Here is a 24891-nt window from a genome sequence, read left to right as displayed (position 1 = left end):
CTGAAACACCAGCACTTGCTTTGCTGATGTCGACTGTCGACGTTTAATGCACAATAACCTGGTTTTCAGTATTGTGAATAGATCGGCTATTTAGAAAACCTCAGCCCAGGTTGGTTTGGGGGCTGGGGTTGGGTTTTTTGGTTTTTAGTGCTTGCTGTTTGTGAGTGAGGGGCGACAGCCCTGGCTGCAGCAGGTCTCTTGTGCCCAGGAGCTGGCCCATCCTCTGCACCCACAGGAGATGAGCTCTGCCTTTGGCCCCCACACTCGCATGTACACACCAACACTTCTATGACCTTTTTTTGTTTTGTTCACACAAATCTTAGCAAGTCTGAGTCCGGAAAGGGGTTTGGTTTAGATTCTGATAAATATTTTATTAAAAACTGATTTTAAGACAACCTTGTCTGCCTCTTCTTATTATTCACGCTGTAGGCTGTAAGTTTGTTTGCTCATGGGTTATGGTGAGGACAGACGTCGTGTCTGCACCAGGAAAACTAAAGAATTCAGGAACTCCAAGGGGCTTTATTGCTCATTTTGTACCTTGCTGCTGGCTGGGATATGCCCTAGCTGTGTCCGAGAGATGAGCTGGCTGCGTTTTGTCAAATTTGCAACAGGTTCCAATAAGCAACAGGCTTGGTCCCAGTTCATAGGAGACAGCTCTCGGTTGTGTCTGACGCTACACGAAAGGAGTGAGGAGTTCTACAGAGAGGGTTTTCTCAATTCCTTCTTTAATATAGACATAATAAGTTTTTAAAAATCCATTAACACAGTCTTTTCCCCAAAGAAATTATGGATGCCAAGGGTCATTTGCAAAAATAGGGATTAGGGAGTGGGATTTTTACACTTGTTACCAACAATGGGCTGATATTACTGTGGTGGTGCTTATTAATCAAGCCAAGAATGTATTTGCTAGAAAAGCCAGTGCTCCACGTTTGACAGAACATTTTAGACCAGGAGCTGTACCTTCCCCAGAGGCATCTCCTAGTACTTTAGAAATGTTTAGAAATTTGGCTTTGCAAGTGCCTGTTCTTTTTCAGTTTTAGGTGAAGGGAACGTGCGTTCGAGGACAGAAGCGAGGCAGTAGCAGCAAAAGAAATAGAACACAAATAGCAATGTCTGCAAAAACGGCGTTAGGAAAACCAGACCTAGGTCTTGTTGGCAAGAAGAGCATCCCTGGCGCTGTGTGACCAGTTGAGGAGTTCCATGCGGTGTCCCAGTAACAGATCCATACGTGTTCAGCTCTCCGTGCCTTGGCTGGCCTCCACGCCTCTCAGGGAGGTCCAGGTTGGTTCCGTTTTAGCTGTGCAGACAGGAGAAAGGACTCTGGGGAATACTGCTCGCTGCTCCGGGTGGGATCCCAGTGTTGTCTTCCTCTCATCCCCAGCGTACGTTGGGAGTGCCCTGGGAGCAGGGAGCTGGGGTGGAGGCTTACACCAGTGAATCTTTGGAACTTTTTTGAGGGAGGGTTTCCTTGGAGGTTTTTAGGGATGTGGTGTTTTGTTTTCTGTGACTGAAGAATCTCCTCCTCACCTTATCTCGGAAATCTTCGGAGACGTAGTAGTAGACGAAGGGGTCGGCGCAGCTGTTGAAGGTGCTGATGGCCAGGCTCACCATGTAGCTGATGTACAGGTTGCCGTACAGCTTGGCGTTATAGCTGGAGTAATGAACGAGGAGGAGAACGTTGCTGGGTGAGTAGAAGGCCACCAGAGTGAAGAGCACGAGAGCCGTGAGCTTCATAGAGTAGGAGTATCGCTTCCCGCTGCGCAGGAGGGCTCGCAGCACCGAGCAGTAGCTGAAGAGCATCACCACCAGAGGAGCGAGGAAGGCGCAGGCGATCAGGCAGACGAAGTAGTAGAAGTAATACCCGTCGTCCTCGTGCCGGGGGAGGACATCGTGGCAGAGAGTGACGCCCGCTCTGTAGAGGGGGTACGACTGCTGCTGCAGAGTGAGGGGCAGGGTGAGGACGGCGGCGCAGAGCCAGATGGCCGTGCAGGTGGCGGCGGCGAAGGCCGGGGTGCGGAAAGAACGCGAGAAGAAGGGATGCACCACGGCCAGGTACCGGTCAACACTGATGCACGTGAGCAGCAGCACCGAGCAGTACATGTTCCCGTAGAAGAAAGCCGTGGTCAGTCGGCACATGCCTTCCCCGAAGGGCCAGTTGTTCCCCAGGAAATAATAGAAAATCTTGAAGGGCAGCACCAAGACGAGCAGCAGGTCTGCCGCAGCCAGGTTCATCAGAAAGATGGTGGAGGTCAGCTTCTCGGCCCTGGTGGCCAGGACCCACAGGGCCAGCCCGTTAGAAGGCAGCCCCACCAGGAAGACGAGGGTGTAGAGGCAGGGGACGAGCCGCACGGTGACCGCGCTGCCCAGCTGAGAGCGTATGGCCTCGTGTACCAACAGGTACGTGACGTTGTTGATGGTTACCTTTTCCCCAGGGATGGCTCGGGGAACCGGTGCGATGTCTGGTGTTGTCACCTGCTCGTTGATGATGTTCTGGGAGTAGTCTGTCAGAAAAACACAGTCTGTTGCTTGCTGTTTGTGCAGTTCCCCTCCTGTTTTGCAGAGCAGGCTCATATCTGACACCCCAAACACTAAGGTTTGCATTTTACCTCGGGGTCCCTAGAAGTGGGAGTATTCTGTAAAATGCTGTTGTGCGATGGGCAGAAAAAGCTGGCAAACAGAATTGGGTGTGCAGGAGGAACCACCTGGAACCTTACCGAATATTTACACGATTCCTCTGCCCTGTGGTTTCCCATAGCTCACGAATGATGGCCGTGTTGCACAGCAATGGCCCGGGGAACCAGAGAGCAATTCCTCTGCCCAGCTTTCAAAAGAACCCTAAGATCTGGGGCCGCTCCAGGGTAAAGTCAGGGCTGCAGGAGTCTAAATTTTAACTAAAGATTTTCGTTTCAAGTGCTCTCTGGTTTACTTCTCTAATTTTTCTTTCTAGTTTCTTCCACTCCAGTTTCTTTCTCCGCTCCATCACCTTCTGTCACCTCCTGCTCCAACTAGAGCATGCATGAATCTCAACTAGAGTGTGTTCCCATGGGATAGCTTTAAAAAAAAGGATTTCTCAGGGGTTTTATAAAGGTACCAAGTATCCAGTACTTTAAGAAGAAGCCATTTTTCACCCAAAGATACACACTCACCATCGTAGTCCGAAGAGGCCAGGCAGAATCCCCAAAAGGCACAGCACAGCACCAGCCTGCGTGACAGCCGTCCCCTCCCGAGGGTCTCCATCCTGCCGCGGGACCCAGCGGTGTTCTGCTGTGCTCGGAGCCGAGGGGGAAAGGCAGGATTAGTGACCCTGCTTACGCATTTCCTCTGCTGCTCCTTAACTCACGGAAGCACCAGGCTCATCCCGTGAAGGACGAGGCGTGTGGGGGCTGTCACGACACGCACCAGCGTGTGTTGCCCCAGCTCCAGTGTCAGAGGCAGGATAAGGAGGGACGTGCGTACCCATACCATCAGTATGTTGGGGCCGGACTTCATCGTCAGAGCCAGGCGATGGCTGGAGTGACTCATTTGGGCCTCCTTCCTGCTCCAGAATATTCCTGGAAATAACAAATGTGGTCAGATTTGATGCAGTTTGAATTTGGTTTAGAGCGTAAACTGAACTTCTGACCTCCTATGTCAAGCCTCCTTCCACCCAAGAGAGACCCAAGTGGCTCCGTGTGAGATGCGAGGTCTTTCCCCAGTCCCTGACTCAAAACGCTTTTGGTTAGTGCAAATTGAGAAGGTTATCATCCCCTCACGGGAACAAAAACAAAGTGTGGGAGAGCTGTAGATCCAGAGAAGCCTCCCCAGTGATTACACGGGGCTCTTGCAGCCTCATGTTGTGGCAGTCGTGGGGTTTTAGTGTCTGCCCTGCAGCCCCCAGATCAGGCTGGGCTTGTCGGGGTCATCTTGTTTCTTTATTTCAGCTCCTGCAGGGAGCTAAACAGGGGACAAAGCTCCTGCGCCTCCCTCCTCCATCTCACTGCAGAGGTTGATTAGAAGTTCTGTGGGTTGGAGCTATTTACATTTGAAAGAATCGGCCCCAGCACCAGCCTGGAGTGTCATAACACGGAAAGGAGAAGTGGGAAGGTCTCATGGCTTGAAGGAGATGCTGGAGACACTGTGCTTCTGCTGATAAGCTACCAGGAACAGGGAGAGCAGCTCCATCCAGCAGGAAAGGGGCCTGACAAGGGTGCACAGGAAGACTCTGCTGTTGGGCAGATAATGGTGGATTTCACTCACTCTTGCCCAAGAAGAGCTGTGTTTTTCCAGAGATGTGCCGTCTCCGCCCGGTAAAACCCCGAGAGGGTTGAGCACTCTTAGCTAATGGCTTGGAGCAGCGGCCGTGCTGCTGCCACAAACCTGCTGCTTGTATGGAGAAGACAACTCACGTCGCTTTGTAAGATGGACCCTTCGCTGGCAGATGTTACCCGAACCTTTAAGATCATTTTCTACTTGGTTCCCCCTTCTCTAAGTCCTTGAGAGCGTCACTCCCTTCCATGTTCTGGTGGGAATGTCCCAAATCCTCTCCCATCGCCAGTGTAGGAGCCCCAGCAAGGCCCTTCCCCGTGGTCATCAGGTGGGTAGGAGCTCATCGAGTGGGGCGGGAGGTCACAGCTTGAGAGGCTGCTGGTTTTTTGGGCTTCTGCTCTCCAGGCCCTGCGAGGGAGCGTGGACAGAAGCTGGAGGCCGGGCAGTAGGAACTGTAAATTTGGTTTGGCAACCCCAGGAGCAGCTCATTTCTCTCTCCTCAGCTTATGAATGGCCTCTTCTGTGAAGGTTGCAAATCTGAGCCTGGCTGCTGTTTGATGAGATTCTTCTATTCCAAGGAGAAAATGATCCTATTTCCTTTGCTTTCACCATATTCCCACATCCTTGTGCCGAGCGTGTCGAGAGGTGGAGTTCCACTGGCAGGGACGGGGAAGATGCAATGTTAGATGTTTTGCTTTTGCGATTCTCTCAGGATTTATGAACCATTACAGAATGACTCATGCGGCCGCATATTTTCCGTGCCTCAGCCAGGATCCTTTCCGTGCTCTGTATGCAAAAAATTAGACATAATCAGGTTCAGATAGTGTGCAAATCGCAGCCCCGCTTCCTACGGCCAGGTCTCTGGAGTGGAGCAGAGCGAGGTTACTCATTGCTATAGCCTTCATTTTTCAGATGCTGTGTGATCTTTAGTGACTGCTTTAGATGCAGAACAGCTTGCCTTGAAATTCCTAATGCCAGAGGTTTGTCACGGCCTGTTAACATCTCTTCAAGTCGTGTGATCCCTGCCCTGTGGGGTAACGGTTTGGTTTTAAAGTAATTCATTGTGCAATAGATCATCTCCTGGGAGAAGGCGCTCTTTTATTCCGTGGCTCTGAACCCAAAAGATGTAATGCTGGAAAAGAGGCGAGGGATTTTAAAGCTGGGAGGGAGGGTACAAACACCACCTGGCCTGTCCCGTGCATCTCTGAGGCTTGGAAGAGCAAACTGTGGTAGGAAAATGACGGGCCTTCTAGATGATCTTGAAGGTCCCTTCCAACCTAAACCATTCTATGATTCTGCTCCGTTCCAGCAGCTTCAGAGAGTTCCTCAGCTCCCAGCCAGCAGGTGTGAAGACAGAATTAGTGCAGCTCCGACCTGCAGCATGAAGCATTTCCACCGGTGTCAGCAGAACCTCACGTTTTCCATGAAGGCGATGCCAGCCCTGCCTTTCCCAGCCACGGGGCGTCTGAGCATCCGGGCCTTCTCAGACCCACACAGCACAGAAAATGTCCACTGACTATTGAAAAAGACACAATGGTCCTTTGAACCAGGATCCCCCCACCCCAGATTTGTTGTTGCAGGTTCTGGTACAAGAAGACTTCGTGCCTTGGGCGCTCTTCTGACTTTGCCATCACACCAGCTCCTGCTTCGTCAGGTCTCGTACCATCACCCTGAGATGCTCCACAGCTCCAGGGAGTTTCCCTGCAGCTCTTCTGCTTGTTCCACAGCTCTTCTGGTCCCCCAGGATCCCACCCAACCTCTTCCCTTGGTTACACCATGGCTTTTGTGCTCACGTTCTCCTCTCCCTGCCGTTAAGCCTTCTGCTGGCGTAATACTTTTGGGGAACAGGTTGTTTTCAGAACTGCTCTTCTGCTTGCTTGAGGCTTTCACTTCAGGGTGTAGGAAATCCACATGAAGCCATTTTTCAGGCATATTTGAAGTTTATTGGCATCGCTACAACTCACTAGATGTTCCGGAATAGCTTCTTTTGGTCCTTTATGAGCAAGATAACAACGCAGGGGCAGGGGTGACCTTGCCTGATACAAACATCATCCCTTTTCAGCACTGGGTCTCAGTGGGTTCTTTTTGGCTTCATCCTTCAGCACAGGTGTGGTTTAGAACTGCTAGGCTTTAATCTAGTCTCTAATTTTGGTGAGTGGAAGGTAGAGCGTAGCTCTAGTTTCATTAAGGTTGAGCGAATTGGTTCTAATCCAGAGGAAGGGCTAAAGTGTGGAGAAAAACTCATTTCATGTTCACACACACAGTTCTGTAACTTCTACACTCTCCCTGGTTCACAGCCACGTCTCTCTGTGCGTCACCGTGACATGGAAACATGAAAAAAAAAGTCCTGAAATGTTGAATACTGAATCCAGGTAATTCACAATTTAGCGATTCTTCATTTAATTTAGAAAACCATTAATTCTTATTCCATCCTGCAAACCTGAAAGGTATTTTTTAAGCTGTCTCCCTTTGCCGTTGCCAAAGCTGTCCGCTTGCCCAGGTCTCCAACTGCTCCCGGGTGATGTCAGACCTGGCTGTCCCTCCCCTTCCGCACAGGGAATGTCCTTCTTGGGAGACGTCCATGATCTCTGCGAGAAGACTCGTCTCAAGGGGACTGTGTCCTCCGAGACGCCACGACCGTCGGTTTAACCAAGTAATTCCACGCAGTTTCTGCATCAGAGGATCGTTACTGGGAGAAGAGCAGTTTGTTTCCCCGCGAGCGAGAGCCTCACCGCAGAGAAAGCAGAGCTGCCTTTTGTTATGGCAACGGAAGTGTTGGGGGTGATGTAAAGGAAACTCCTATCAGCTCTGGGTCACATCACCGCGGCTTAATTTGCAAAAATCTACACATTCACGCGTCGTGCAGAGCTCACGGGGAAGGCAGTTACACATGTTACGACCCAGGAATTTGGGGAGGCTGAGGGGAAGCGGGTGGAGGGTTGTTTTCATGGTTGCAGTTGCATTGTCTTAACCTGGAGCAGATGTTTTAGAGATTTGGGAACTGAGATCGGTCACTTCTCTTGAACGGCTGTTGCGTTTAGCGTGCGAGTACTTGGGGGCCAGGCCTGGGCCGGGTTTTTGAGACACACCTCTCAATCAAAATATTGATTATTTCTAAATTTATCAGTGCGTGGAGCAGCTGTGCCACCCCACGGGCTCCCACGCTCTCCTGCAGCCGGGGGCCTGTGCTCCGAGAGATGTCTGGGCAGCGCACACGTACAGTCGGAGCCGCAGGGAACACCTTCCTGCACGGGATCTCCTCTGAATGACACTTTCAGGCAAATTATTTCCCACTGATGTTAGCCAGGGCACTACTTACCTACGCTTACCGTGCAGGTTAAAGGTCTGCTGCCTCCTGGCCCCCTGGAAGCGAGCTGAGACACATCGAAATCACAGATCCCGCAGCCTGCCCTGCAACCGCTTGAAGGGAAGTTCACCCAACTCTTCAATTGCGTTTTTCCTACTATTTAAAATTCAGTTTCAGGTGTAAGACAAGCAATTCTGGGCATTGTCAGAAAGTTTAAATTCATTTTACACAAATTTAAAACAGCGAGAGCTGCAGGCTTTTAAAATCAATATTTTATTTTACTTGAATGTGCAAATAAATATAAAAAAAAAACTACATTCAAAGAGCTGGCAAAGCAATTACAAGCCCAAAAGCAAAGATCCTTCAAAAAAAAATGGAAGAACAAACTCTTGACCCGAGGTCACGCGAGCAGATACACAGCGGTCGAGCTCAAACTCTCAGATATCAGCAAGCCACCCTCCAACCCGCCCTCCCGGCTTCCGCCACTCCCATCCTCTGCTACCATCACTTCGGAGCCTCTGTAAAGGGTGAAACGTCTCACTTAATCTGTTCAGGTTATAAATTAAGGTTTACAAAATAAGGATGCTTTAAAATACCTGAAGTACACTTAAAAACGGGGGAGATGGGACGGCGCAGGGGTGCGTTACCCTCCCGCACCTCGGTACACTTGGAATCAAACGCGTTTTAAGCCACAAGTTGCAACCTATTTTCTAGTAAACATTTCTTCTGTATCATAAAACCGTAAAATTTGGCACAGTTGTCATCTCCACCGGCAGACAGCAGAGAGGCGAGCAGGAGGCAGCTGTGTTTTGTTGAGCTGTCTGGAAGCAAAAAGAGGGATCCTGCGCTTTGCACCGGGCTCGTCCCCCCGCTCCCCCCTGGGTTTCCTCTCTCACTTACTGCAGCGAGAGCAGGGGAAGGACCTTCCCATCATTTCAGTAACCAAAACCAAAGAGACCCAGACAAGGAGAACATGAGCTTTTGATGAAAAGTCCTCTGCTGGCAGTGGTTGTGCAAGTGGCCACGAATGCCAGAGACTGGCCTCCCTCCTTCCCTCCTACGGATTATTTTGCAAAAAAAAGACAAAAGAATCAGTACAGTTTTCTATTAAACGTGCCCCAAAGGCCAATTTTTTCTGCTGTCAAGTGAGACAATTGTGAAACCAAATGCTGTACAGTGGAAATAACCCAGGACAAATCCTACAGGCTGCTACTTAGGTCTGGCAGAAATTATAACCTAAATATCAAAGCCACAGAAAATATCGGGGTGGGGGGGTTATTCCCCCAAAATCCAGGAAAAAGCTAGAGGCAGAGCTGGAAGGAGGCTGGCCCTGCCTCATGACATGATGTTTGCAATACGCTCCACAGACAGCGTGCTTGTCCTTGGCCCCTGGAAAACAAGAGTGAAGTCACGGTGGGGCTGCAGGACAGACACAACTCAATCTTCTTGATTTTTCAATAGATTCAGTCAGCCGATTGCCGTAGCGTCCTGCATGGTTTGGGGTAGGTCCTTCGTTAGGTTTCATTTCAGAAAAGCTTAGACAGACGTACAGACGGTTCAGTGGAAAAGCTCCTCTACGGTGGCTGTGGCTGGATCTAACGCTGCCCGTTACGGATTTCCATGTGTCACTGCGAATTCAGCGCTGAGCCAGCGGCAACAGCAGAGAATCTGGGACAAAGCTCCGCTCCGGCGCCGACACCGCGCTGCGACAGCTCCATCTACCGATGTCACCGAAGTGGCACAACCCAGCAGAGCCGGGCACACACCAGGAAAGCGAAGCGCCCGAGGACGCAGTCTCCAGAGGCTGCCGATCAACATGCAAAATACAAAATAATAATAATAATAATAAAAAAAAAAAAAAAATAGGCCAGACCTTGCAATGGGTATTCCTCCCCACGCACACGCTCCGAGCGGCTCCAGAGCGGAGAAGGCAGAGTCTGCAGCAGGTTGTGAGTTCCCAAAGTGACACCAGGGGATTCGGTGCCCTCTGCAGAGGGGCCGTGATGGGCCCGGGCTCTCCTGCGCCGCAAACGGCTCTCTCGCCTTGCGCTGCAGCCCGGAGAGCTTCCTCCCCTTAGTTCATGCTCCAAAACACTTAGTTGATGAGTGAGTGAGAGTTAGAGCGTTTAGTTCTCCCTTCTCCCAGTTTTGGCATTTTTCTCAGCAGAGCACCAGTAACAAATACTGCAATCATTGCCTTATTAGTACAGACAGATAACGAAGCAGCCCGTGGCGGGGCTAGCAATCTGTGCCAGCTGCTCTCAGCCCCGCTGGCACTCGGAGGTTACACTGAAGAGTTCTGCAGGCTCCAAGACGGCATAAATTGGGGAAGATTGGCAACATTAAACCCTTCATAGTGGAAGCAGCTGCCAGCATCTGCTCAAACAGTGGCCTGGCTCCATCCCTCCAACAAAGCCACTCGTGGTAGTTCGCCCAGAGCCTCTCCCCCTCGCTCAGCCTCGCAGTACTGGCCGCTCAGCAGTGGCCTAAAGCAGGAAAACTACCAAAAAGTGTGTGGCGGTGCCGAGAGCCCTCTTCCCATAAAGCTTTTAAGAGTCTCTTCATGATGGCTGGAGGATTACACTGCAAGGAGACAAGTCTATGCCATATGGAAAATACATCATAATCCAAAGTAAAATGCTGTTTGGATAAATATCATTAATACATACATTGCATTCCCACCACTATTCTCAGAGTAAATGTGTTTCACCAGCAACGCTCCTACTTGTCTTGGTCCCGGGAACAAGTCTCTGCTCAGGGTGAAGCTGGACGGCGACTGTACTGAACTCTGTATCTGTTCACCGGGACCCCATGGACGTTCACCGTCTCGCAGGTTGTTTTACAGGGAACCATCTCCTCGTCTTCGTCGCCCATTAGCCAGTCTTGAACTACATCAACCGCCTCCATGGTCACATTCTCTTCCAGCCACCTATTGTGCCACTCTTCGAACTGCTGGTGGTGCTTCAGCAGCACCATCGGCTGCACCTGAAAACAGGACAGTAACCATCACCGAGAGGTTCCTGGGCGGGGGGAAGCCAAACCCCTCACCTCTTCGTATGTCTGAGACGTTCATGCTCTACAACCCAACACAGCGAAACAGGGAACCGCATACCTGCGCTTAAAGATCTCTACTTCTTAACATTTGCCACTCCCCCTTAAAATTTGCACGGTAAAGAAAAGGCTGCTAAACTAAACCAAAGTACAGAGCATTTACCAGCTCTCCTCCATGTTTCATCCCACCGGGTGCAGTTTGCAGGAATTCAGCCACAAGACTTCTTATCGGTACCTGTCTTTTGGCTCACATCCTCAACCTCTGCTACTGCCTGAGCTGCGGAGAGAGGAAGGGGAGATGCACCTGCTTGGCTCGGCAGAGCGCTCCCCGCCTGTACATGTAATCCTCCGAGTTCATGATGAACATCATCTTGTGGGTGTTGAGCTTGAACCGGCAGTCCACGTTGCAGGCACTTTCCACCCCAATCAGCCTCTTCCAGGAGCTCTTCACTTCGCTCCGCAGAGCTCTCACTTGCTTACATTGCCACTTGCGGAACTTTTTGAGGTTTCTAGAAGAAAACAAGGATGAGGAAGCATGTGTCAGACTTGGTTATCCGTTTTCTTAAGCTAACAGACCTGACAGCACAAGTATGAAATTTGTATTTCCACATTTAGTTTTCAGACTTTCTCCAGGATCTTCCTCCATACAAATATTTAGCAAAATGGCAACAAATTAGACCTCAAATTCCTCCCAGAACGGACTGCTTAAACAGTCCCACTCTAGTCTAAACGCAGTTTCATGATCAAACCTCAATGCCCGTGCTCAATTTTTTTCTTCAGCGTTTTTATGCGGTGCACTGGACTAGAGCAGCCCCTTTGGACTTCAAAGAGTGCATTTCCCTGGAGATGCTCGTAATCACGGCCACCCAAGCAGAGAGGAAGCAGTTCCAGCTGCTGCAGGCGTGACCCAGGAGAGGGAGCGCTCTCACCTTTGCAGAAAGACCGGTTTCAGTAAAAAGCCATCATTCTGGTTGTTCGGAGCTCCTTCTACCCCAACGTACTGCTCCATGTAGTTTGCCAGGTGCTATGCAAGAGAGAGCAATTCCAGGTCAGATTTCGCTCTCACGACAAGTATCACTGCAAAAAACTACTTTATTTCCAAGCTGCTGGTATCTCACTCAATCCCAAGCTGATTTATGGTGAAACTCTTCTGCTAACACACCCATTTCTGTCAACGACCACAGCACCACATATATTATTCCCACCTCCCAGGTAAACTTTTCCTCCTGGCAAACTCTCACAGCTTGGAACAAGGAAGAAGGAAAGCATTCTTAGCCTTTGCCTGTGGTACAGCAGACTCCATGGTTGCTGTGACATTACCTGGACCTCCACAGGATCTTCTGTCTGGGTTTCTTCCGTATCCAGAAGCTCAATGGTCATGATGACCTGTCCCTTCCGCTGAAGAAACATCACCTGTAATAAAGTTACAGGCACAAGATATTGGCCATTTGGGTTCATAATAAAATGCTGTATATTCACAAGTCACCTGGACAACAAATAGGAGCTGAGGGAGAAGTGAGGAGCAGGGCTTTTCAGGTTTGCTGCTTTACTGTCTACGCTCTGGTTTTGGTTCCTTCTCTCCATATTGCTCTCTCTCTCCTTGGAGCTTCCGAAACCATTTCTTCCAGGAAAAGTGTCACAGTCACTTTATTCCCTGGCAGCAAGTTCTTACCTTGAAACAGTTCTCATCCGCCATGCAACGTTCAGCCTTCCACTGGTAGCTGGTCTCCTTCGCTGCCCGGACACACCTGGAGGATAAGTTCCCTCCAGCAGCACCTCGCTTCCTCTCGTTCAAGTAGAGCTCAACCACTTTCAAGCAGATGTCGTCGCTCACGAGATGGTGAAGCTTCCGTTAAAAAACAGGGGGAATTCAGTCAGCAAGTCTGGGCCCAGAGTTAACTCTAGTGTGCTACGAAAGGAGCACAAAGCTCAGCACAGCATCACGCCTCAGGTGAAAAACCAAAGCTTTAACTGCAGCGACTTCACACATTTCATTCTCTTTTTCATTACTTCGCAATAAAAGGAAGAGAAAAGAGTGAAGGGATGATGGGCCTTAACTGTAACAAAATTAAAATTAGAAGACAGATTTGAGTAAAAAGGACTGGACTGGCTTTTGGGGGGGTTTTGCCTTAGATGTATTTTGGGAATGGCAGAATTTTGAAAAGCCTGGAACTCCAAAAATGGTGGAAAAGGCCAGGAAGGGTAAATCAGGTGGACCCTGTACTGAAGATGAACCATCTCACTGACCTCCTGTTCGAGTGTTTCCCCTACATATAGACCTTTCCTATGCATTTGCTTTAAGTTTAGTGAATCCTTGCACTACAGGGTACCGTGAGAAACCTGTCTGTCTATAGGAGGGAGATGTGCAGCCCCCAAACACACAGCACAGCCATCCAATTAGTTACCTGGCGGACAATATTCTGCACCAGTTTGTCCATAGTGAAGCCGATATAGGCGTGGATAGTGAACATCTCCCTCAGCGTGTCCTCGTACTGCGTGGGGTCAATATTCCCATCCAGCAGACTCCTCACCATGTCCAGGAAGGCGGGGTAATACTCCTCCAGTTCTACCTCGCCTGGGTGGGGGAAAAGCACGGTCACTTAATGCATGTAAGAGGCAGAGCGAAGTCAAGAGATACAAGGGACAGCACTGAGCAAGGACTGTGACATCCAGTACCAAGAACATGCCTACAGAAAGTTCTCAGTAAGGAGTAACAGCTTTATCTCATGTAACAGACTAAGACGAGACACTTCAGAACATATGACAACAGTGGGCTTGCGTGAAGTCTCTATGAACCACACGAGAGCCCTCAGAAGATAAATGACAAACTATCTATCCTGTTAAATTAACTGTATCCACAAATACAGCGGAGGTTTGCACCTCTACACTCCTTACAGACTTGCCTGCTGGTCTCAGCTACGCAGATTCATACAATCGAGCACTGAAAACCAGAGCATAAAGAACTATGTCCCGGATTATTCTTACTTGGCTGCTTCAGTCTTAGCTCCATAGCTGGATCATTGGTTTTTTCTTTTCTTCCCTCACAAAGGAGTTTCTCTCTCTCTTTTTCAGTCCGATATTCTAGAAGCTGCTTCTGAGCTTGACGATAAATCTTTAGGAGCCTTGAGCAGAGAGTCTGGTGAAGGCGGAGGAAGAAATACCAATTATTATTGACAAAGAATAGACTGTAAACATCATCCAGAGTGTTGTGGGGCTCGGCAGCTGTAACATCACAGAAGGTCGCTTTGGCCTCCAAAGGACTGCTCGGAGGCCCGGGCATGTGTTTTTTCCGTAGCTCAGGAGTATCCAGGTTCTGCCCCTGATGGTTTTCTCTGTCCTCATCTGTTGATTCTTCAGAAATACCGTGCTCAGGGGGCTGAGAGAAAAACAGCTCCGGTATGAAGTGATGGACGATCTGCCGAATGGTTGCTTGATCCTCCTTCTGGATAGTGGGCTGCCTTTTTACATAATAGCTGATAAGAGATGCTGCATCTTCCAAAATCTGCTTATCTTCATAGATAAAGATAAGATGAGGCTCATTTGTGGATGAACTTCTCCCCTCTGAATGCTGCTCCTGATGCTGTAATCAAGAGACAAATAGATAAAGATCCTTCCAATCCATGCTCAAGAGCCATTCCTGCCAGAAGAAATAAGCCAGTATTAACGCTATGCTTGGGATGGTCATTTTTGACCGAGAACTCTTCAGAGCACTACCAACTTCTACAGCGTCCCAGGAGCTACATAAACATCTAGATGATACTATAAATGAACGACGTACAGGATGGATTATTTACCAGATACGCACCTCATCATAGACACTCTCAATTTCGTTCAGCAAGCTCTTGGAGCGCAAAGCTTTGGTGTCGTTCTGTTTGAAGTTGACGGCCTGGTGGTCGAGGGACTTCAGGTAGGCTTTCTCGTACTGCTCCCGCCAGATTTTGTTGAAGCCCTGCTGGGCCTCCCGCCACTCCTCCTCCTTTGCTTTTAACCTGCATAAACGTAGAATCTGCTTCAGTACAAAAAACAATCACAGAAACACACACAAAGCATTTTAACGTAGCCAACTGTGATGCACCAAAAGCTTTTCAATATTCCTGGAAGCAATAAATAAATAAATAAAAGCACCACCACTGACGATGAATTAGCCTTTGAAACAACATTTACAGAAAACAGTTGTTTAAAAATGCTTTAAAAATCCTTTATCAATTTCTTAAAGATCCTAGGTGAACAAACGAGACTGGGAATTACCTCTTAAGAACAACAGGAACTGCAGTAACTGGGTTTTTCTTAAGACTTTCAATGATCTCTGGTGCTTTATCACCGTAGATGCGATAGATGGCCCTGCGCTGGATCACTTCCGATGTCCCTCCCAAGCAATCATCCAGCCGAAATTTCTCCTGATCCTCTTGAGTCAGTCGAGACAGTTTTTTCTGCACGCTCTCCAGCACACGTATTGTGGCTAAATTGGTCTCCAGGACAACATCCAACTGTTAAAGTTCACAAAAGGCACAGTGTAAGAACAGGCAGAGCAGGAAAATGGAGCCCAGGTTTGTGGCATCCATTCCAGCCCCACTGGGTGGAGCTAAAAGCATCAGCAAGGTTTCCTACTGGAAACTACACCTCTGCCAGTTCTCCCAAAGGTAACACGCTTTATAAAACCGGACTCATGCCCAGAATGAACTATTAGACTCCAAGGAAGTGGAGAACACCAAACTCTAGCTCAAACCAACGACCAGTAACAGAACTTTCAGTATTTGGCCACCAATTGATTCAGTCAAAATCCTCATAGCCCGAAGTTTTGCTTTTTGAGGAGCAGAAAGGCAGAAAGGAAGCTCAGTAGAGGAGGTACCTCAAACCGCTCATCTTCACAGCGGTGCAACTGCTCCTCGTACGGAGTCTTCTTGGAGCTGACAAAAGTGGAGTCTTCAGACCAGGACGGAAATGAAACCCAAGTATCATTTAACACCTGCAACAGTGCAAAGGCATGACATTGAACGGAGCCTTGTGAGCCCAGGGCTGTTCTCATGGGGTCTGACACCTCTCTTATTTTTGCACAGTTCTTCCCTGAGTTTCTACCAGGAGTTTCGGACCTAGTTCAGAAGTCACCGCCATGACTGTTCCTCGAAAGATTAGAGGAACCTGGGCCCTGCTCAGAAAGCTCGAAAGCACCTTCACTACCACCTCACAAACCACAGCGATCACTCTGCAGTAATCAGCAACTCTAAGTACAGGAGACAGAGTTGCCAACACCAGCAAGAGGCAGGAGCACCCACGCTGCAGGTGTGTGTTCTCAGTGAGAACAGCGCCCGGGACACTGGCTCATGGTGCTCCCTCAGGAGAAAAACTGTTTCTAAAGGCCATATTGGTTCACTGTTAGAAAATTAATTTCAGGCTATTTAATATTCTTTTCTGCCTATAGGAATAAATTTGTGTATGCACACAGGCTCAAAAGACATTAAAGTGAAAGACACGATGAAGACATTAAAGTGAAAGACACAATTTGACATGGGTTTAGATAAAATTAGCAAAATGCATGTGGATGCTCTTATTTCAATAAATTGTATGAATAACTGATCTGAGAGAAAAGCTGGGTAATCGACATTAAAGAGAAGAACCCACGCGCAGAAGCTGTAGCACTAACACAACTTCATGTTATGCAGGTGCAATGTGTGTTCAGGGACTGAAGGGGTTGATCCCAAAGTACCTCCTTGCAAATGGCTGTTCTCCCGCTGCACTTTGGCTGCTGGTAGGTTTTGGGCAGAGCCCGGTAGCTCGATCCGATGCGTTTGCAGGAAGCGTAATCGATTTCCCGACTCATTCCATCTCCAGATCGGTCGCTCAGCGGAGAAGCAAATGAAAGCTCTTTCACACCAAGAAAGGACTTGAACTGTGCAAAGAGTTCTGGGAATTTCCTTCAAAACCACAGGTAAGCGTATTTGGTTATTTCACTCTGACAGTTTTAGGGTGGCTAATGTCTGTCATAGAAGTGAGGGAGAAAATCTAAACAAACATAGCACTGCAGTGAGAAATCCTTCACCAACGTTTTACCCGTTATCATTCTCTCTGAAGTGCTTTATTGTTCTTTTTGACTCAAGGCAGGAAAAGAATCTCCCTTCACGACTTCACCAATACTGCCCTTAACTGAGGGGTCACTTTGCCACGTGACTCTTCCTCTTCTGTTGGAAGCCAAAGAGCGCGAGAGGCTCACGTCAGACTAGAGCTATTCATCCTTCTCTCAGCTCTGTCCTGAGATTTCACGTTTATATCTGTATTATATTTTGAGAGGTGAACACAGGGAGTGTGAAGAGACAACCCTCCAGAATTCATGAGATTCCCTGCCCCCCATGATTTAGTGTAACATGAGGCAGTCCTCCGCTTGTGAGGCTTTCAACTGGATGCACAGGCAGAGGAAAATATCCTCCCCAAAATGTTCTTTAAAAGGCGCGTAGATACGTTAAAAGATTCAGATTTTATTACTCCTCTTTTTGGATTAGCCTTCAATTTCTTGTATGCTACCTAGGAGATATTTTTGAAGTTAAATCCAAAACTTTAGTAACTAAGCTCACAATATCTACCAAAAAGTAACAGAGTGAGACTTAAGGAGTAGGACAGAGCAGAGCAGAGTCAGTAACTTACCCTAAAAATGGTGTAACCAGCTGGAGCAGCTCAGAGCCAGAGACCAACTCCTGGTTGAAGAGAGCGATGCAACGGAGAAAATTTTCATAGACCTCCTGACTCTTCAGCACCCGACGCACCTAAAGCACCGTTTGGAGAAAGGATCAGACCACTCCAACCCCACTTTTGTTTAGTGATCATATTGTAAGTATATTTTTTAGTCTGAGCCATGGGTACAGCGACCAACCTCTGTCTACGCTGCAACATAAAAAGAGAATATGCATAAAAATGCCCAGTTTCAAACAATAATCTAGTAACTATGGATGGAACCGTGAGGAAACATCACTGGAAAATAGAGAAATAGAGAAAAATAGATAAAAATATGTCTCTAAGAGACAAGCATTCAGGAAAAGGTTGGTTATCAGTTTCTATTCATCTTCCAAACCCATCTATTTTCTTTTTTCTTGGTCTGTCTCTCTCTACCACTTGAAAACTCGGGCAATTGCTAAGTGCTGACACGCAGGCTGTATAGAAAACAAATCAATTAATAACCACAGAAATGGTTGAAAATAAGTCCACGGAATGTGAGAACAGGCCAAACACCGACCTTGTCGAAGAAGGAGAACTCCTGCAGTGTTCCGTATTTTCCCACTGTTGCTACTGACAGGTCTTTGGTACCTCGCAGTTTCATTTTCTTCTGTTAAAAGAACAAGCAGTTATATTTAAAATACTGTGACTCAAGTGCAATCGAATTCCATTTTGCTGACAGGTAACAACCCTCTGCAAAGGCTGAGACTCTCTGTTTCCCAAACATTGATCTAGAATTGCTGTGTCGAGTCCTCCACTAAGCTAAGAAGAAGAAAAGCCAAACAAAGAATCACTTGAGAAAGAATTCCAAAGAAAGATTGCTTTGTCGAAGCAATGAATTGTCCCTTTCCAGGGCCAATACTTGTACCGAAGGTCTTGATATTTTATATTCAATGTGTTACCACACATATTTAAGCATTAAAAATTCCCTTTTTCTACAGCAATTATTACTTCTAAAATAACTTGAAATTTTGTTTCTCATACCTAACACCTACATACCTCAAAGATCCATACTCATTACAACTTGATCTTAGCGATTATCTAAACACAATGAATAATATTGAGTTAATTCTAAGTTTTTGCTTGCTAAAGGTACCTTTGCTGGGCCAGAAACAGGACGCAGCAGCAGCGGCCTGGATCGCTTTTTGCTGTGTTCCAGATTCTTCTCATGCTCAGTTTTCTGGACACTGTTCACTTCACACGGTCCGTTTCCTGTGAACTGAAGTAAATAAATAATCACTTCAACGTTCCCTTCTCGATTGGCGCAAATAAAGAACCCTATACATCAGAACAGGACAGAGAACACGTAGCGAAGTCACCTCTTCTGCCAAATTCCCAACAACGAAGAGGAACAAAGTTCATCTTTCTGTTTTTCCATAATGTTTTCAATTCCTAAAGCTTCTTTACATATTCTACAACCAGAGAGTGTTCAATGTTCTGCCTTGCTCTAAGCACACACGTACCAAAGACCTTTTAGCCTCCGGGAGGAACTGTCCGAACTCCGAAAGCAGATCTTCCTGTCCCCTGAACAGATTTGCTACTTCCGTAAACACTTCTTCCTCCGACATGCCCCGAAAGGGTCGGCCTTTAGTGTTGAGCTGTTCTTTCTGAAAAGACAGGCAGAGATGTTCAACAGAGTCGAACCCATACCTCACTAGGCAAGAGAATTCATCAACTCAGCCAAAAATCTTCTGCTACACGAACCTGAACTACCTATCAGACAGCCCAAGGTTCTTACAGCACATCCTTTCACACACGGTATCACTAAATCAAGCGAAGGTTAGTAAAGACAGATCTACATACAACCCCTTTACACAGACCCTGGAAAGTGCCGCAATTTACACACTTTTGTCATTTCATGTGAATATCTATGAGGCAACTGCTGGCCAAAGGCTAGTGCTTGGGAACTGTCTAAGCCTGTTCAGTAGGCAAACGTTAATTTGACAAGTACTCAAACAGCTACAGTGCAAACCCACAATCTCTTAAATGGAAGACTCTTTACCTGGTAAGTATGAAGGATTTCCAAAAAGGATCTATAAATTTCTGGATGGTCAAGGAAACGTGTTTTGATCTTATTCACATAACTGATAGCATTATTGAACTCTACAGAATCAGACTCCAGGGGAATTTGGGATTTATCTTCTTTGTAGGGAAGCTGTTGCCTAAACTCCTCGGAACAGTCACTGTGGTTGTGTGAATTCTCCTGGGAGTAATGCAACAACAGCCCGCTGCCGGGGAGGGCGCTGGGCACCGGCTCCGAGGACACCTGGTGGCACAGGACACGTGAGACAGTGACTCGGACAGAATCAGAAGTTGCAAGTTCAACAATCTCACATCAGGATTTTCAAGCTGTTTAGCTGAAAAAAGATTACCACGTGAAGGAGAAACAAAAAGATTTAATTAGCTGATACATTTCCCTGCCTAGTTTATTAACACCATCAGTTAAAAAAACTCCTGTAGTCGTATCTGGTCTGACTCGTTACTGCTTTGGGCTGTCACTGCATTATCCACGACACCCGAGAGGGCGGCCAAACAACACCCACCACAGCTTGTTACCGCTGTTTTATTTCAGAGGAAGTGTCAGTTTTAAGAGCCTTATGTTTTAATATGTTTTTTAAAGATGCTAAATTTCTAAGCAACGGAGAGATCTAAGGGAACCAAGATCTAAAAAGTATTTATCTTAATTAATTAGAGTTAAACCGCAAGTTCATCAGTAGAGTTCAGGTAATAGCTCTGTTTCAGCCTCCACAACCACCCAACAACAAGAAAAAAGGAGGAGAGGCCAATATGCGCCCATCTGGGTTATGGCAGATGTCTTTCATTGCAGGATCACAGAATCACAGAATGCTATGGAGTTGGAAGGGACCTCTGGAGATCATCTCCTCCAACCCCCTGCCAGAGCAGGTCCACCCAGAGCAGGTCCCACAGGAACGTGTCCAGACGAGTTTTGAACGTCTCCAGAGAAGGAGACTCCACCACCTCTCTGGGCAGCCTCTTCCAGGGCTCTGCCACCCTCACAGCAAAGAAGTTCCTCCTCATGTTGAGATGGAACTTCCCATGTTCAAGTTTGTGCCCGTTCCCTCCTGTCCTGTCCCTGGGCACCACTGAAGAAAGACTGGCCCCATCCTCCTGACACCCCCCCTTTAAGTATTTATAGGTGTTGATCAGATCCCCCCTCAGTCTTCTCATCTCCAGACTAAAAAGACCCACGTCCCTCAGCCTTTCCTCATCAGAGAGACGTTCTAGTCCCCTCATCATCTTTGTAGCCCTCTGCTGGACCCTCTCCAGCAGTTCCCTGTCCTTCTTGAACTGGGGAGCCCAGAACTGGACCCAGTGCTCTTGATGGGGCATCCCCAGGGCAGAGCAGAGGGGGAGGATGACCTCCCTCCACCTGCTGGTTACACTCTTCTTGATGCACCTCAGGATGCCATTGGCCTTCTTGGCCACAAGGGCACATTGCTGGCTCATGGCCATCCTGTTGTCCACCAGGACTCCCAGGTCTTTTTCCTCAGAGCTGCTCTCCAACCTGTCCTGGATGTTGGCAACTGCACGGCAATACCCAACATGTATTTTTTGCCTATTGCCTAAACAGATTTCCCAGCTTCTCAGTGGAAGAAAGACTGGAAACGTGATTCTTCCAGGATCTCTTTTGAAATTTATCACTACACACAGCACGTACTGAGAATCTACATAAATATGTCACACCAATCCCAATTTCAGTTTTCAAATCTGACTGAAGTATTTGGAGTGGCACTTCATGCAGGAATATCATTCTTGTATAAGCTTTGAGAATAAATACTTAAATTTCTATTATACCCATTATCATAGGCTTCGAAAATCATGTTAAAACTTTAGCAACATGCAATACATGTAAATCTATGTAGCCTAAGCTGTGCGAGAAATGTGTATTGTGACATTTGTAACAGGATTTATCTAGAAAATGTGAGCTCTGTGACCTACCTGACTGTTCAAAGGTGACTGTATACTTAACTTCCCGTTCTTTGGAATTTCTATCCTGTAGCCCAGAGGGAGGAAAGCGTTGAATCCTACAATGAGGTCGGGATGCTCATGGAAAAGCTGTGAAACACGTCGGATTACTCCAGGTGTGTCAATGCTAAAATTGAGAAGGGTTTGTTACTTGTGTCCAAATCAGAAATACAAGTTAAGCCTAGAAAACTGCAGAGGGACGTGAAGCATCTGGCTTCTTAGAGATGCAATTTTTAACAAGCAAGTTTGGGAACCTCAGACCTAGAAATGAGCCCAAGCAGAGGGACTGGCCACTGGAGGCTCGTACTGGGAGAGTTATCCCCAGAGAGGAGACAGGAGCGTGCAGGTTACCCAAAACAGGCGAGACCGCCGTCACCTCCAGGGCTGACAGCTCACAGAGAGCCTCTGCACTCAACCTTCTCCGCCTATTTTCAAGACGTGCATTTCAGAGCGGGAAGTAAAAATAGATTTGCCTTTTCCTGTGGATTTTATCTCTGGAAAAATGATGGGATGGACAGAGCCCTTCCACCTCCACTGTCTAGTGACTGCACCACTGGGGGACAGGCCAGCAGGGTGGCCTGTGTGTCTGCAGAGGTGGAAAGATGAAGGCTAGGGGACCCCGCAGAGGCAGAGAGACTCCCCACAAAGGCTGAGGAGCTCCCCGGAGCAGACCTGGGGCACAGGGCCTGGGCTTTACCTCTGGCTCTTGAACTCCTTCATGATCTCCAGGAAGCCGTTGTAGGTGGCGGGGTCGCTGCCAAAGCGGATCTTCACCTGGTCCAGGTAGGAAAGCGCATCCTCCACCTGCGGGCGAGAAGGTGAGTGACGCCCAGAGCTGGGGAACAAGCCCTGGGACACCCCCCGGCCCCAGAACGGGGGCAAGGGCACCTCACCGCACTGAGGGAGGTGGGGACAGGCCCTGGGGGAGCCCCACAACACCGGGGAAGGGGGAGCAGCCCGGGGAGGTACCAGCTGAGGAGGCCCTGAGGAAGGCAGGCCCCGGTGCGGACCCGCGGTACGGGAGAGGGGGGGCCTCAGGGTGCTGGAGGAGGATGGCAAGGCACCGAGGGGGGCACGGTACCGGGGAGGGGGCACATGTCCCCAGGGAGGATGTCCGCGGTACCAGAGGACAGCCGGGCTGGGGCGGGGGGGCGCGGTATGAGGGAGGAGGGGGAATAGCCCTGGGGGGGCGTCACGGTACCGGAGGAGGAGGGCGCAGGCCCTGGGGGACCCGGCGGCACCGGGGGAGGGGGGAAGGGGTGCCCCACGGCACCAGAGGGGATAAGGCCCCGGGAGACCCCACGGCACCGGCGGGGGGGGGGGGGGGAGAGGGGACGGACAGGCGTCGGGGGGCGGGTTCGGCGCCGCGGAGGGGGCAGAGCAGGTCACGGCGGGGCGGGCAGGGCCGTGCCGGGGGGGTCGAGGGCGGCCGGGGAGCGGCCCTTCGCGGAGGGAGGGGGGTGGGGGGGTGGAGGCGGGGGAAGAAGGAAATCCCGGCGGGGGCGGCCGCCGGGGCGGTCTCCGCACTCACATGCACCGGCAGCTTCTCCTGCGCCGCGGCCCGGCCGCCGCCACCCCAGCGCGGGGCGCTGCCCCCCCGGCCGCCGCCGCCCCCCGCCGCCATGTTGGGAGTCGGGCAGCAGCGCGCCCCCCCCACTCCCCGCCCCCTCCCCTCTCCTCTCCTCTCCGCCCCGCCCGCCGTCAGCGCGTGCGGAGCGTCTGCGTCAGCGCGCACGGCGCCGCCGGCCCGCAGCGGAACCCGGGCGCCCGCCGCGCGCCGCTTCCGGCCGTTCAACCGCCATGGCGGGAGCAGCGCCTCGGGTCCCGGCCCCGGTGAAGCGGCCTGGAGGAGGAGACGGGAGGGGATGATCGGGGGACCGGCGGGGTGAGCGCGCTGAGGGCCGGGGGGGCTCGGCAGCGGCGGCCCAAGTCCCCGATGACTCTGTACCGGGGTGGGCGCGGGAAGGCCGTAGTGCCCGCCGGCGGCGGCTGGGCCTCAGCCGGGTCGTGGCCGGCACCGAGCTGTAGCGCCTGCTGCGGTGTGATAAAATGTGGGTTTAGGGCCGTTTTGAGATTGTTTCTTTTTCTTACTTTTCTTAATGCTTTATAAGTGTCTAAAGGGCGGGTTGAAGGAGGATGGAGCCGGACTCTTTTCAGTGATTCCCAGTGACAGGACATGGGGCAACGGGCACAAGCTGGAACATGGGAAGTTCCATTTAAATATGAGGAAGAACTTCTTTCCGGTGAGGGTGCCAGAGCCCTGGAACAGGCTGCCCAGGGAGGTCGTGGAGTCCCCTTCTCTGGAGATTTTCAAGCCCCGCCTGGATGCAGTCCTGAGTGATGTGCTCTGGGCAATCCTGCTTCAGCAGGGGAGTTGGACTAGATGATCTCTAGAGGTCCCTTCCAACTCCGACAATTCTGTGATTCTTAAGTGGTTATTACTATGGTACGCGGCAGCAGTCGTGTTGTGCCAAGGTATCAGCAGACTCAATAACCGCAGTGAGGGGAGTTTTCAACAACATTTAATCTTGTAATTCTGAGGCGCTAAGGCGAAAGGACAGGAAGAGAAACCCACATGCTCATTCCTGGGTGTAGATGCTGCTTTATCCTATTCATCTTTGCTTTTTTATGCCACTGAGCAGATTTGGGAGACCTTGCTGGTGTGAGCCAGGCTCCCAGAAGGATTTCCTTGGCTGTACTGTTGCTTGCTTGAGTTTTCCTTGTCTTTCTTTCTGGATTTTACTGTACACGTTGCTACCGTGTTCTGGAGTGGGTTATACCGAGGAGGGGTGGTTTTTGGACAGTGAAACTGCTCACGAATTATACAACCAGCTTTTGTTATTGCCACAAATCCATCTGCAGTTGGCACAATTCTGTGAGCAGTTGTGTATACACACTGTACGGCCAGCAAGGCACCTGCAGAATAAAGCATTTACTGTGTAGTAGGATTGGACTTAAACTATGTCACTTCCCTCAAATGGTCCCTTGTCACCAGACAACTTACCTCAGTAAGACTGGGTCACGTCAAGAGCAAGGAGGAGAGGGGGAAAAATAAGCCACGCTGCTTGTTTCTCCTTAGAGCATTATAGAGGATTTGCACAATAGAGACTTAACAGAGATTTTTTCTTGCTTTGCCCCTAAAGTCGCTGCTGATATTTGACTATTTTTCTCTACTGTAGGCTGGAATGTTCCAGCTGTAGTAGTGCAACTGCAGCTCCCAGTCACAACGCTAATAGACTGCCTTGGGATTCGGAATTCTAGCCTCTGTTCTCGCTCACAAACTGTTGCTGAGTGGCACATTTCCCTTCTTAGAACATGAAGGATGCTACAAGCCCCTTTAATACAGGAAGGAGTACAGGCTTTCTCGTTGTTGTTGCTAGAATTTCCCTGTTACTCACCACTTGCAACATCCCAGACTGTGATGGACTGATCCAGCGATGCAGTGTACAAGCACGTGTCATCTTTTGAGAAGCAAGCGCAGCAGATGCCTCTCAGGAGGGATGTGGGCTGAAAACGGATGGTATAGGATTAGATTGTTATGCTGGTGAATACAGGTTGAAGAGAAGATGCCTTAGAGTAGTCAGTGGTTATTCAGTGCT

The 24891-nt window shown here is 49.3% G+C and overlaps 2 protein-coding genes across 2 annotated transcripts; both read right to left on the bottom strand.

Moving 5' to 3' along the window:
* Window positions 1-712: 712 nt before the first annotated feature.
* F2RL3 (F2R like thrombin or trypsin receptor 3) lies at window positions 713-3266 on the bottom strand. Its single transcript, XM_074163884.1, has 2 exons — window positions 3147-3266; window positions 713-2501 (listed from the first exon to the last, which is right to left on the bottom strand). The coding sequence occupies exons 1-2, from the start codon at window positions 3235-3237 to the stop codon at window positions 1426-1428; spliced, it is 1167 nt and encodes a 388-aa protein (XP_074019985.1). The 5' UTR covers window positions 3238-3266; the 3' UTR covers window positions 713-1425.
* A 7040-nt stretch (window positions 3267-10306) lies between these two features.
* Window positions 10307-23094, bottom strand: SIN3B (SIN3 transcription regulator family member B). Its single transcript, XM_074163815.1, is given in 20 exon segments — window positions 10307-10537; window positions 10908-11112; window positions 11533-11627; window positions 11924-12016; window positions 12276-12449; window positions 13009-13178; window positions 13589-14183; window positions 14409-14592; window positions 14852-15090; window positions 15453-15569; window positions 16308-16515; window positions 17240-17358; window positions 17826-17915; window positions 18402-18524; window positions 18769-18912; window positions 19308-19571; window positions 21266-21419; window positions 21990-22096; window positions 22824-22944; window positions 22946-23094. Coding segments are annotated over 20 exon segments (3582 nt in total).
* Between the last annotated feature and the right edge of the window lie 1797 nt (window positions 23095-24891).

The sequence above is a fragment of the Numenius arquata genome, chromosome 25 (genome assembly GCF_964106895.1).
Source record: "Numenius arquata chromosome 25, bNumArq3.hap1.1, whole genome shotgun sequence".
NCBI classification, from domain to species: Eukaryota; Metazoa; Chordata; class Aves; order Charadriiformes; family Scolopacidae; genus Numenius; species Numenius arquata.
Note: the sequence above shows the minus strand (reverse complement) of the source record. Positions and strands in the feature narration are given on the sequence as shown.

What these genes read in the sequence shown, in the direction of transcription:
- F2RL3 (XM_074163884.1), bottom strand. Translation starts at nt 3,237, where the DNA reads ATGGAGACCCTCGGGAGGGGACGGCTGTCACGCAGGCTGGTGCTGTGC. An exon ending in GGCCTCTTCGGACTACGATG is followed by an intron (nt 2,502 to 3,146) that starts GTGAGTGTGTAT and finishes TTTTTCTGACAG; the next exon opens with ACTACTCCCAGAACATCATC.